At 43.3% G+C, this 14,921-nt stretch overlaps 1 protein-coding gene across 1 annotated transcript in view; it reads left to right on the forward strand.

Moving 5' to 3' along the window:
- igsf3 (immunoglobulin superfamily, member 3) overlaps nucleotides 1–14,921 on the forward strand; it is an 86,078-nt gene that overhangs the window by 54,569 nt on the left and 16,588 nt on the right. The window contains exons 6-7 of the mRNA XM_030758683.1: nucleotides 2,580–2,987; nucleotides 5,755–6,180. Coding sequence (XP_030614543.1) covers nucleotides 2,580–2,987; nucleotides 5,755–6,180 — 834 coding nt within the window. The remainder of the gene's footprint in view (nucleotides 1–2,579; nucleotides 2,988–5,754; nucleotides 6,181–14,921) is intronic.

Consider the following 14,921-nt stretch of genomic DNA (forward strand, 5'->3'; position numbering starts at 1 on the left):
GCCTTCTGTAGCCTGTGTCGGCCTTAACCTATTCTGATATTGTAGAGGTAGCTTTCCAGCTATGTCCTGTTATGCCCAGTAGGGGGCAACGTCGGCTTGATTAATGCAATAAAACCTACATCTCGACATTCGAGTGCTCGAGCTATGCGGTGTTGTATCGTTCCTCAACACCCTTAACAAATATAATTCGAATATTCCTCCATTGTACATGGAATTATAACAAGCTATTTTACAACTGCTGGTGCAAAACAATACGGTTCATCTCCACAGCACTGATAAAGGCTCAGCCACGCTGTCGTGGCGACATCTGTTGCGCTATATCTCCACCAGTGGAACGCTGTAATAGTCATTGAAAAGTTAACTACCGTACTACACTATAATATGGCATAACACAGGGCCTTGAGTAATGCACCACGACTTGGTCATTGCCATTCTGGCAACAACAAATTTACAACACCGTGTCTGAGGGTTAAAGTAGGTAGGTTCGCTGTGAATCGTCTTTGAAAAACTGGCAAATCCTTATAGCCTAAAAAATATACATTTACTCAACTCCATTTTAAAAGCGAAATAGTTAAAGCAATCTATTTCATGATCATTTCTTCACCCATTAGGCCCGTATCCTAATTCATGATTGTTAGTAAGCGGCTGCAAACGAGGAAAAGAAACACTCGAAGTTAAACAGATATTTCTTATTGTTCAGGGCAGGCATATTTTATAGGCTATATAATGCAATATAACAATATATAATAATATAAAATTTATAATACAAAATACCTTAGGCTAAACACATTGCCTACGATTTCAACAAATTAAAGAGGAAAAAGTACAACTGTGTAATACCTCTATTAAACGCTTGAGATGAAGGCTGAAGCCTTAAACGGAGGCTGAACCTGCCTGAAATGAAGAGTAATGCTTTTCGCATTAAACGAACCCTTCTCTCAATATTTCCTTAAATTTAACATTCTGAAGCTTTCTTTTCTTTCTGAAAGTCAATCGACGCGCGCGACTTTTTCCCGGTTTCCCGTCTAACGTTTCCCGGGAAACGGGAAATGGTTCTGATCGCATTTCCCGGGAATCCCGGATCCCGGGATTAAACCCTACTACCAACTGATGAAGCTGTCAGTCTTCATCCGTGAAGCTGAATCCAGAGGAACTATTGGAAATTAAATCAGTGCATGCCATAAGCATGGGAAAAGACATATTTGAAGAAGTTTAATCTAAATGTGTAACTTAAATGAAGCTGCATTCGGAGAATGGCAGAGGACCGGCGACAGATGGAGCGCCTTTGATGTGCGGTGACAAGAGTGGCTTAGTGGGCAGGACAGGAACTGCACTGGTGAACTTTATCCCTACAAAAAGGAACATGTAATAAGGCCAGTAACACAGATATGTAACTGTTTAAGAACCAAAAGTTTAAATTGCTGTTTGAGTCTTTTTAGGAGGAGATCAGCTCTGGATATGAAGCTGTGTCCAGTCACACAGAGGTTTCAAATGGCTAGGTGGGGTGGGGGGGTCGTGTGATGATTAAACATTGTAGGCTGCAGTGAGTGCTTTTAAAGCCAAGCTGGCCCTGTGGGAGATGCAGATGTTACGAGGAAACCCGAGTCACTTGCTTCCAATCAATGATGGAGCAGATCTGTACCGCTGTGTCGCCCAGTGCACATTTTTGCTGGAAAAAAACTGAGCATACATGGCACCAAATTCACACAGTGATTTTTCTGACTTTGGAGGCCAGAAAATTAAGTTTTGAACTTCTCAGAAAACCATTTGCAGTTGACGGTGAAAGAGCACCTACAAACTCCAGTGTAGTGACACACTCAAGCACACGCAAGCTGCTCCAGTGCTTCGCATGTTTGGCAGCACATACCTGTTTTAGCAGCTTCTCTTCCTTTGTGATGAAGATTAACAAACTGCCACACAGGAGTCTTCTCACTGGTGCACGCCCTCACTCTATCCTGAGAATTTCCACAGCTCAGAACCTGAAACCAAACGCTAAACTTGCAGTCAGAAAAAGATACCAAGCATCCGGCTCAGAATGATGCTTGACTGTATATGCTTCCTTTTTTTGTATTTTTCAACAGATTGATCATTAAAATATTCTTGTTTTGTTTGATGGTGTTAATAAAAGAGTAATTTTAGATTTTCAACTTTTGGGGGGGTGGGTTTGATTGCCTGTGATAAAATGATTTTTGTTGGAAATGACTCAGTTAAAAAAAAAAATGCTTATTGAGAAGAAGACATAAAAGATTAACACCACTGATGTCGTCTTGGTTTTTAATTTGACTTCTCATTTGTTTTGAATGAGCGCTTACTTGGAGTTTGCTAAACTGACTCAGAGAAGAGCATTTTTATTGGTTTGATGTGAAAATTATATCCACCCACTATATATATAGATAGATATAGATAGATAGATAGATAGATAGATAGAGATAGATAGGGAGAGAGGGAGATATTGAGAGATAGTGGTAGGGATAGATACAGATTTTATTTATTTATTTTAAAGTGAATATTTTCTCAGTCAACTTCCCCTCTTGTCTCATGGTCAGTTCCCTATCTCTGTGTTTTCTCTTCCCATTCAGAGAGCAACATCACAGTATTGTTGTCCAGTAACTCCTCGGTGGTCCTAGAGGGGGACGTGATCCAGCTGACCTGCACAGTCCAGGCTACCACAGGCCCCCTGTCTGTTGTCTGGCACTGGACAGACAGCAAAACAACTTCACTGACTAAGGAAGTGGCTTCCGTGGATCGGGATGGCACAATATGGCACAGTCCCAGCTACAGAGAGCGTTCCAGTTATGGGGAAATACGTGTGGAGAAGGTGCGAACTGACACATTCTCTCTTTCCATCCACAATGCCTTACCTGGGGATGGCGGCCAGTACCACTGCACAGCAAGCGAGTGGCTTCATACCGGCTCTGAACCGGATCTAAACTGGGAGAAGATTGGGGAGAAATCGGATACCAAGGTGGTCAATGTCACAACTGTCGGTAAGCAGTGCCATCCTATTCTGATCTGTATTCTAATATCTTCAAGTCAGTGAGGCGTGTAAATGCCCTGACAATTCCAGTGTGTTTGTACACAGGCGCATATGGTTTGTGATTTGCTAAAGACAGACGAATGGCTTAGGAAAAACATGGAGTCCACATGCTATAATAAACCATGTTTTATTCATGCACTGCTTAGGGGCAAGAGCCATTATGACACACATACTCTCACACCACCTGCCTCATGTCAGGAGCAGTGCTTCCATGACACCTGTGATAGACACACACAACACACACACACACACAACACACACACACACACACACACACACACCCTTGGATTAGCCAGAATTATTAGAATGGGAATGCAGTGGAAATGTGTTTCACAGTCTGTGGGTCTCCTCTGTCATTGCTGACTTAAGCTCAACATCCTCAGTACGGGCAGAGGAAGCCACTGGAGCAGAGCAGTCGGCCACTGGCAGGGCAGGAGCATTGGCTGCAACACACACACAGACACAACTAACGGATTAGCTCCTTGCAACAGCAGACAGTGGTGCTGCAGAGAGGAGATGCCAGTTTTTAAGTGGCCATTTGTTAAGTTTGCGCAACAACAGAGACATTTGTTTGAGGAACAAGGGACGCATTATGCAAATCTGGGAAAAAGAAGTCTAAAGATGCTCATCTTTCTTTGGTTACACTTCTTGACAACCCTCTTCTCCATGCTTGTTGATCAAAAGCCTTTCTAAATATGCATTATAGTTTGATGGTCAGTATGTGTGTGTTTTGTCTCATTTGTTTTGGTCTCACTTAAGCTTCCAAATGCATTTTTATTGGACCTATACCTACCGTGTAAATGGATCATTTGTTTTAATTATAGCTTTATTCTTTCTTTAAAAAAAAAACAAAACTGTGCTTTAATTTCTGAGCTTGAATTAGGCCTTATTCCAACAGTAGCATTTTTCAATTTAGATGAGGAATATACCAATATTATTTGATGTGTAGGAGTGTTCAGTGGACAATCTGGACGGCACATTCAAAATTTGCATCTAAAGTGGGGCTTGCCCCACACAGCCTTTGACAACAACAACAAAAGCAGGAATCACTTGTGCATGGGAAAAATAAATGTTAAATGGACAGGTTCTCATATATGGAGCTTTTCTACTCTACCTGAGCACTCAAAGCGCTTTATATAACATGTCTCATTCACCCATTCATACACACATTCATACAATTGTTTTTCTAAGTGCTTTTTACCTAACATTCACACATTCACATCTGGAGCAACTTGGGGTTCAGTATCTTGCCCAAGGATACTTTGGCATGCAGACTAGAGCAGCAGGGATCAAACCACCTCATGTTTGTGCGTGTAAAAATAGTCACTGACAATATGGAAGGTGTAATTCAGTATGGCTACTGTGCCCATGCTGTATTGTATATCATCCTCCTTCACAATTCCCTTTGCTTCCTGATAAGATCCGCTGAGAATAGCAAGTGGATATCCTCTGGGACCTCTGTATATCTGTTGCCACAGTGAAGACAGGGGTTCTCAGTAGAGACCTTATTTTCAGCTGACTGGCCTTAGGGGCCCTCATGGTGTTTCAGGTGGCACACACTCCAAAAGACAATGGAGGGTAGATATTCACATACACTATCTTCCAAGCAATCACACTTTGTACGGTAATGGAAACAAACACAATGTTTATTCACACAGAAACACACAGGGTTATATGGGAAAAAATGGATCAGCATGAAATCCTCTTTTCTGTCACTGAGGCAGACAGACTGTGAGGGGAAAATGGAAGAGGGTTGCCAGGCGATGAGAGATAGAGTGAGAGGGGAGAGTTATTGTCTGTTAGAGAATTATGGCCCCAGGCGGCTGTCCCAGCTGTAGCCAAGTCTGGACAGAAAGCCATTGATTACATCCTGAAGGACACTGAGGATGATGACTGTCAGAGGACAAGAGAGGGTGAGGGACAGAGAGAAAGCAACGGGGCTGTTGACAAGAACATAATGGAGAATGCACAGAGTCTCAAGGAAATGAATTATCTGATCTGCCAAAAGTCAGACTTCATCAGCACGTCTTCATTACACCTCACATTTCTTTTTTTTTCTTTTTTTTTGAAATCTGTGTATGGCCATCTTTCTCATTTTCAATTGCAATCATTCACATTCAATGAGTGCCCTGAAATAGGTGCAGCAGGGCCAGGTTATTAAAGGGCCAGAGATTTTTTTGGTGTTTTTGTTTCACCCCTGTCTTATCGCTCTTCTTCTCTTCTCTGATTGCTCTGTTTTCCAGTGTAGGTGTATTTTGGCAATAATATAAGGAGTTGGGAGATTGTTCCTAGCTTAATGAGGATAGTTTAGACTTGGCAAGCAGTTGAGCGTAGATCGAACATCGGCGCTTAGAGGAAATCTCTCCCCTGGGTTTTCTTTGTTGCATCACTGTTAATTTTGAAGCTCTCTCTCGCAGTCAAGCACACAAATTCACACTCACACACACAGCTGTCTTTTGACACTTGGCCCATAATGATGTTGGAGAATATTTGAGGAGATTATGAAATGCTTTACCTGTGCACTTTAGATAAATATGGTCTCTTCCAGCAGTGGACATTCTTCCTCTAAGTAGCTTTGCTTAAAAGGAAAAACTCATTCCAGAAAGAGATTACTGAGCTCTAAACTTTATTATTTAAAGAGTTATCATTAGTCAAATAAAAAGCCTGTTTGAAATTGTGCCATCCTAAAGTTCTTTCCCTCTTCTTCTGTCATCTAGAGTCCTCATTCTCTGTGTCGGCCTCATCGCGGACACCATCCATAACGTTCGGTGACTCCTTTGATCTCCTGTGTCTGGTCAAGCCTCGCCATAACCCTCGTGTCCCCATTTCTGTCACTTGGCACTTCAAGCCGGCTGGAATGGAAATGGATGGTGAAGCTGAGGGAGAGTTCAGCGACCTGGTGACTTTCACCCGTGAAGGCACGCTGCAGTGGGGGGAGCAACTGCTGGGGTTGGGCACCCGCACCACTGTGGACCGGTCCCACTCCCACACCAATTTCTGGCTGTCTGTGACCCGGGCAGGGCGCCGTGAGGCGGGCAAATATCGGTGCACCGCGGTCCTGTGGAGGAGGAACTACGACAACAGCTGGAGCAGAGTAGCCAATCGCACTTCCAACCCTCTTGGCATCAGTGTCCTACAGCCAGGTAAAGCTGCAAGGCTGTGTCGCCAGGCCGACACACACCTAATTGGGATGGACACAGACCAGCACACAAACAGGGATAAACACAGATTCAGACATACACACACACAACACACACACATACTCTCACTTCTCTTCTTCTCTCTCTCTCTCTCTCTCTCTCTCTCTCTCTCATACAGTTTCAAATAGAGTGAATACACGTGAGCTTAGAGGATTTCTACCTGCTCTAATTGCTCTTAGTTTCTGGTTTAGCCACTAATTGGAGTTTCTGTGGATGTCCTTGTGTGTGTATGAGTGAGTGTGCAGGGCAGGGTGGAGCCTCCTAATGGAGCACAGTGAATGGATTCTAAATATCCCACAGGAAGAGAAAACTGAGTGAAGGAGGCAGGAGAGAGGGTAACAAAGGACAGAGACGGAGAGAGTGAGAGAGAGAGTGCCATAAAGAGAGTGAGCGGTCTGTCCTTGAACCCTTTTCCTCAGTGGAGGCATTAAACTGTCTACACCACCCTTGTTGGCCTTCTGTGCTTCACAGGCACACGCATATGCATGCTCAAACCCCATTCAGACACAGCCCAATTAGTGAGAGAATGCAAACAAAATAACACACAGAGAAGCACAAATTCACATTGGCCCAATTTAGCCCAGTCTGGTGTGCCTTATCAGTATGATACTTCATTTATTCAGGTAAATTTACCTCCAGAAAAAGCTCATCCTGCTGATAAAATAACCCAGTGCTTTTGTAGGATTTAAAGCAGTCCAACTAAGCGTTGTTGTACCTGCTGTACAACAGGGGATCAGATTTGTTGGATTTAGCGGGAAGAATGTCAGCGAGATGTGTGGGTGGGATGACAAGTAGGCTTTCAACTTGTTGAAATAATATCAGCAATCACTGAAGTGAAGTACAAAGATTTGGTCTGCAGTGTTATATATGTTACCATGAACAATGTGTGCCTACAGGCACCTGTTCAGGTAAGCATAAGTGAGATGCAGTATTGAGCTCAGAGGCGCTTTGTGATGCTCAGCAAATGAACCAGATTGTGTAGTCACGTGTATAGCATGGGTAGTCTTTGATTTCATGCTGCTGTTGATTCAGATACTGTTGCAGAAAGTCACACTGCAGCAGATGAAACTTTCTTAGCAAAACATCTTTCGGTGGCAGTCCATCTGATTGTTTTGACTAAATATGTCCATGTCCAGTAGAATTTCGGCGAAATCATATTTTCATCAGTACGTGTTCAGTACAATACACTGACGCGGCCTTCTCAGTTAAGATGACCCAACTGAATATCAGCTCACATCCCCGTTACTAAACTTATCTCACACTCACTGTCCTCAGTGAAATACACACATGCATCACAAAATATATGAGAAAGGAATGTGAGCAGTGAATTTCATTTTATTATGTAAAATACAGCAGTATGCAATATAAACGTTATGTTAAACAGACAAACAGAAGCACCGCAGAGCAGAGACGGCGCTTTACTTGTGTGAGTCTGCTCTGACCTTAGCCGCTCATGCAGAACGCACAGCATCTCCGGCCCCTTCAGAAGTTATTTGGAAATCGACTTATCATCCGGAATGCTCATTTACCTCCTGCCCTTTTGCAGTTTACTTTGTTTATCCATAACCAGAAAAATGTAAAGCACACAAACACACAGAGACAGGCATTTCATAGCAATCAGGGTCCTCCTCCTTCCACTCTCTTTTCCAGCAGAGAGTAAGACAAAGTGATCGGTTAGCTTGGTAATGCCATTTGTTACCATGACGATGTGATCAGATGCCGTCTGCAATCCAATCAGTGACCGTAGCGGCGCAATCGTTCTGTGTGTGAGGGCGCGATCTCACAGGGGAGGGCGAGCGAGTGATTCCTTTATCTCATTGGTTGCCAAAGCTCTTCCCAATCGTGGTCATCCTGTGTTCATCTCTGCTGCCTCCTGTGGATTTTTTTTTTTTTCTTTTTTGCATTTCTTTTTTTGGTTGGGTTGTCAGACCTTCATTTAGACAGATGATTCATTTGTCAAAATGGAGGATGTCTCTTTCTGCCACGCGCCTCTCCTCCCCATCTGTTTTTCCTCACTGTTTTCCTAAATGTTAACCACTCCTGGCTAAATGAGCGGCTGGCATTACTGTTCCTCTCCCACAGAAGTGGGATAAAGGAGAGTTTGTGTAATGAGGTGTGAACAAACACAGCATCTGACCAGATACATAATTGAGACTTTAAACCATGCTTCCAGAGGTACTTTTTTCAATATGTATGAGCTGCTTTGCCAGCATTGTGTGCACATATATACTTCATATGGGCAGGAGCACCACGCGGCTTGTGAAAGCTTTCATGTGAATGCACCAAATAGCCACAATATTAATACCGGGTTAAGTATTAACATTGATCAGCTTGTTAAAATGCAACGTTCTGTTAGGAAACCTTGAGTCCTGGCCTTCACGTGAAAGCTGCTTTGACGTGTACCACCACATAAAAATCATTGCCGACCTGCACAGTATTAGGCGCATTATTTAATATTGTAGCTAACCAATGTATAAAGAAGCACAACAGCCAAACTGCTTCTCTCAGCTTTCTGATGGTCGATTAAACCCCATCTTTAATTCAGAAGAAGGTACATGTGTGCCAAACATAAGCAGGTTTGTATATGTGGAATGATGCTCTTCATTTAAAATATTGCTGAACTTCAAAAGCGGGGAGTGAAAATTTGCTTGCCCTTGATCAACAGAAGAAATAAAAATGCTGGAAGTCGATAAAGCTGCGCTGAAACCCTCTGAGAAGCAGTCAGCTGGTCAGCGTAATATATCATCAAACTAGTGGGGGTGCCTGTGGCCCAGTCCAGGCCTACTGTCCTTTTTTCAGATTTCATTAACAGTACAATGCCTGTCCCATGGTCATATCAGAGGAGTTCACCACCATATCTGCACACACATGCAGTTATTCTGTTCATTGTGCAAAGGAACCTTGTGCAGCAGTTTGTCTTGAAAAGCCTACATGAAGAAACCATTGTACACACAGGAGCACAACCATCATCATCCTACACAAATGTGCAGTGTGTGTGTGTGTGTGTGTGTATACACACACACACACACACAGGGGTGGGGGGGGCTCCCACAGCAAAAGTGTAATTATCTTATGATGGAACATGATTCTATAAAGCCCCCACAGCAGAGGATATTCACCAACAAACAGAAATAACATAAACACGGTAGCTATACAGCTTCACATACAGTGGTAGTAATATTAGATTTCACCTGATTGAGTTTTCTCTTTGTATCTTTCTGAAACGCAATAATGGCAAACACATGTTCAGCATGGCAGATCACCGGGGAAGCCTCAGTCCTCTCTAACATAATCAACACAATCTAATATCATCTACTCATAATTCAACTACACACACACTCATACGCGGAAAACACAAAGCTAATTATGTTGAATCTCCCTAATGGAACCAGAATTTAGATTAATGATAATTGGGGAGATCAATAATTTTTTCTATCATTCAAGTGTGTGCGTATGCACATCTGTGCACATGTGTCTGTATGAGAGCGAGATATTAAGGCCGCCTGGTTATTGGCTGAGTTAGAATGATGATGGTGATGATGGGGTGGGGTGTCCCCACTTAGAGTTTCTCCTCATCTAATCTCCCACACATTTCCCTGGCTACCTTTCGCTCACACGATCAAACATTGCAGTGCACGAATGGATTCCCTTTTCTTTTCTTTTTTGCTTGTTCCCAGCCTCCTTTCTTGTTTTGCTCCCTCGTGGTTGTGCTTTGAGATAGATACTGTCTTGTCCTGCCTTGTGGGCCAAGCAATTGGAGATGCTGCATGCTCTCTTCTTTCATGCCACTGAAGTAGTTTCCTCCCAGGCTTTATTGATAATGCTAGCTTCGCTGCAGTTATTGGAGATTGCTACTATCAGGGAATAGATGGGAGTGGACTGTCTTGGGGCCCGGCCTTCCGCACCTCATGTCCTCCTTTCTTGCTGCCGCTTCAAGTCCATCTTTCTATATTTTGTTCTCCCCATAAATCTCTGTCTTCTTTCCCCTTCACTCTCACTTAGCTGCGTGTTTCCTGCAAACGCCCCCAGCTTCTCTCTAACTCTTGTGATTTTCAATATTTTATAATTCCCTTCTTCCCTCCTCCTCATAATTCTCTCCATTATGTTTATGTTTTTTCCCCTTCAGATAGCTTCTTCGCCAATTGTTAGTATTTCCTGTATAATAAGGATATGGAAGCTCTGCTTGTTTGCACACAATAGTGGCTTTATCATTTCCGGGTGACAAGGTTGTAAATCTTTTTGTACCCTATTTTTGCCTGAATGGATGTAGTTTGGGATTGCCACAAGCTCACCTGAGGCAGGCCTGTGTGTACAGAGGCTCTGCATGCGTGTCTGCAACACATCACCTGCCTCATCTATGTGAAATGTGTTCTTTGCATATGCAAATGTTCACGGCGGTCACAGCCCGTTGGTCTGCACACACGCACATAAATGCACAGGGTCATAATGTGCGATAAATTAAGAGGACTTTGAGGGGTGCAGTGAAACAGAAATAATTTCATAAAAGGTTTTTGATTAATAACGTCTGTAGAGGCTAAGCCAATGCTTTAAGCCAATGAGGCGCTACAACGGGCTAACCTAATTGACGCGCTGATCACGTGCCTGATGAATCAAAGTCTGAGTCATACTTGCCATTGAACACTTCGTCCATTATTTGATCCACAATCATCAGTGTCCATTATACTTGCACATATTCTAGAAACACTTGAAATATCAACACCCATAATTCTCCAAGGTCCTTGCATCTTCAGCGGTCAAAACTGTTTTTCCCTTCCGGGTGGAACACCTGACCAAACCAAAAAAAACCCTTACCATATATAGTCAGGCCCACCAATTACCCTGTGATGCGTGATACCCAGTAAATACATATTCTGCTCCTACACCACCCGGCCCTAATTGTTATGGCCGACTGACATAACAATTCAATAATAACAAAAGGAGCCCAATGCGAAATTTCAAACACCCAAAGGCAAGCAAATCAGTTTACACCTCATGTATCAAACAAAGTTTAGAAATAGGTCTCTCAACAATATTGCTCTTAGTCTGCAACCCTAACAGAACGCACCAAACCCTTTTTGTCAGGAAAAACCTCCAGCACTTTTAGCAAGAGGCCAGGAACCACGTGGGGCTGAAGATCCATGATGACGACAACATCTCCAACTATCAAACTCCGTTTCTTTGATTCCACTTCTGTCTCTCTTGTAACAATGGTAAGTATTCCTGACCCCACCGTTTCCAGAATAGATCTGACATATACTGAAACTTGTCTCAGCGACGTTTCCAATACATGTCGAGGGTTCAAAAAGCCCAGGTGGTAAGGCAGGTTTTCCCTTTAACAGCAGAAGATGGTTTGGTTGAGAGGCTCCAAGTCATTTGGATCGTCAGACAAGCTTGGTGATTGGACGGTCATTCAAAATGGCTTCTACTTCACACATAACAGTATGGAGTCCATCGTCATCTAGCATTTGCTGATGCAAAACTGAATTAAGGATGCGCTTTACCAGGCGTATCATACGTTCCCAAACTCCACCATGATGGGATCCCGCTGGCGGATTGAAACTCCATTCCACTCCATTTGAGATGAGAGCTCCTTGAATCTGCTCATGATCAACGAAGCAAGAGCTTCTCCTCAGTTTCTCTTTCAGCTCCAACAAAATTGGTTCCATTGTCTGACCTGATATGATAACTTGACCTCTCCTGCTAATAAATCGACGTATAGCATTGATGCAAGCATCTGTCCCAAGTGATTCGCCACCATCCAAATGAACTGCTCTACATGCCATACAGGTAAATATCACTCCATACCGTTTGCTAGTTGTTCTGCCTTTCTTGACTTCTATAGGTCCAAAATAATCCACTCCAACGTTTGTAAACGGAGGCAAGTCTGGAATGATTCTCTCCTTTGGAAGATCTGCCATTTTTTGCTCCATTGCTCTCCCATTATAGCGTCTGCAAAAGCTGCATTCAGATATGACTTTCCTCACAGCTGCATTGCATTGGGTAATCCAATACCTCTTCCTGAGAGCTGAGAGAGTATGGTTTCTTCCACTGTGTCCTAGTGACTGATGGATATGCTTGAGGATAAGCCTAGAGATATGCTGATCCTTAGATAGGATGAGAGGGTGTTTTTCCTCCAGTGGCATCGCTCCTTTGCTTAATCTCCCACCAACTCTTAACATCCCATCTTCCAAAATTGGATCCAGCCTGTAGATGGAACTTTGCCTGCCTTACCGTTCCCTTATTAGATAGAGAAGAAATTTCATCCCCAAATCTTGCTGCTGACAATAGCATATGATGACCAACTCAGCTTCCAACAAATCTTGAGTGTTAGGGTTTTAACCTTTGATGTTACTGTGGCCTTTTGTACTACCCTTGCCCAGCTTGTGGATGAGAATCTTTCAAACCCCTTCTTGACGACTGAGCTGTAACAAAAGTCCTTTAAGCCTGAGAAACCAAGCTACTGACACCTTGAGTTTCCTCCATCTGAGAAGTAAGTCATGAGTTGGTCAGTGGCATTGAGGGAATCGATAGCAGTGGAATTAACCCAGGCCTCCTGTTGATCTCTGGATCATCAGAGTCCACCTTACCAACAAAATCTTCCGGCCACTCTTCCTCAGCCCTCCAAAGAAAACTGGGGCCCTTGACCCAACTGTGGTTCTTAAGAAAGTCAGGTACTTTCATCCCCCTGGATGCAGCATCAGCTGGGTTGTCTTTAGAGCCAATGTGCTTCCATGGAAGGGTTTGAAATCTCTCTTATAGTGGAGATTCTATTTGCCACAAATGTGTAAAAACGCTTGTCCTCATTATTAATATATTTCAAAACCGCTGTACTGTCTGTCCAAAACACAGATTCATCCAGCTGCATTTCAAGCTCTGCTCTAAGCATCACGTCCACTCTGGCTGCCAGGACTGCAGCTGTTAGTTCTAATCGTGGAATCGTTACAGATTTTAGTGGTGTGACCCTGGCTTTTCCTAAAAGGAAAGCAACATGAACATGGTCTTTGCAGTCCCTCAGTCTGATGTAAGTACAGCCCCATAGCCATCCTTACTGGCGTCGGCAAAATGATGTAATTGGCTGTGTTTTGAGGCCACCAAAACCCTTAGGCTTTATGCATCTTTCCACCTTAAAAAATGCTAATACTTGATTTCTTCCAACCACCTTTCCCACTGTTTCAGGATATCCGCTGGCAAGGCATCATCCCATCCACAGCCCCTCCTGCACAGCTCTTGTTGCATCATCTTGGCAGGCAAAGTAACTGGTGACAGAAAACCCAAAGGATCATACACTGAACTAGTTGTGGACAACATTCCACGTCTGGTTAGAGACTGCTGTTTCACCTCCATCTTGAATCTGAAAGAGTCTGACTCGACACACCAAAGCAGACCTAACGCCCTCTCAACTGGAAGATTATCTCGATCCAGATCAGCTCCTTTAAATCCTTTGCCCATTGATCCTCTGCGATTGACTGCAACACTGATCGACTGTTACTTATCCATTTTTCCAAAAAGAATCCACCTCTTTTACAAAGAACAATGAGTTCCCTTATCATCTGGATAGCCTCTTTGTCTGATCCCAAGCTCATCAAACAGTCATCAACATAAAAGTTTCGTTTGACAGCGTGAACAGTCTCATGAGAAAATTCACCTCTGTTGTCATCAGCAGTTTTCCTGAGCGCAAAGCTAGCACAACTAGGAGACGAAACTGCTCCAAACAAGTGAACAGTCATTCTATAGTCTTTGAGCTCTTGGTGGAAGTCTCCTTCTGGCCACCACAGAAAGCGCAGGAAGTCTCTATCTACTTCTGCAACCTTCACTTGGTGGAACATAGCCTGTATATCACCCATAAATGCAACAGGCTCCTGTCTGAATCGAGTGAGCACTCCAAGCAGGGAACTGGTGAGATTTGGCCCTTGCAATAATTCACCGTTCAATGATGTTCCTTGATATGTGGCACCACAATCAAACACCACTCGTAATGCACCCTTTCTGGGATGATGGACACCATGGTGAGGAATGTACCATACCTTTCCGCTTCTACCTTGCAACTGCTGCTCAGGCACTTGCTCAGCATAACCTTTATCCACGACCCTCTTTGAGACAACTTGAATATTCCTTATGAAATTGTGAGTCACTTATAAATTTCCTCCTTAATCCAAGTATCCTTTGCTTGGCCACTGTAAAGCTGTTTGGCAAGATAACATCTGGTCTTTTAAAGGGCAACTTCAGGCAATACCTGTTATCCTGTAGAGTTGCAGAAGACTCCATGACTTCCAAAAATCTGATGTCCTCTCTCGATATTTCCCTCTCCTCTGAGGTCCTTTCATTAAAGTCATGGTTATACTGACTGTTCACATAGATTCCAGTTTAGACACAGATATTTTATTTACCACAACAGAAGAATGGTCCACATCACAAGTGCCATTGTTTCCATTCAAAGGGCCATTGATGACCCAGCCCAACACTGTTCTTATAGCGTATGGGCCATCTCCAGAGCTGTTGACGACTCCCAAGGTTCCAATATCCTAGGAGCATTGATTCCAATCAACAAGTCAACATTGGCATTTATGGTAGGGATATGAACCTTTGACAAATAAGGCCACCTTTCCATATCTGCGGTAGAGACAATATCATCTGAAGTGACTGGCATCTGTTTCTGTGTGAGAACTTCTGGCAACGGATAAAAA

Source organism: Archocentrus centrarchus, chromosome 21 (genome assembly GCF_007364275.1).
Source record: "Archocentrus centrarchus isolate MPI-CPG fArcCen1 chromosome 21, fArcCen1, whole genome shotgun sequence".
NCBI lineage: Eukaryota > Metazoa > Chordata > Actinopteri > Cichliformes > Cichlidae > Archocentrus > Archocentrus centrarchus.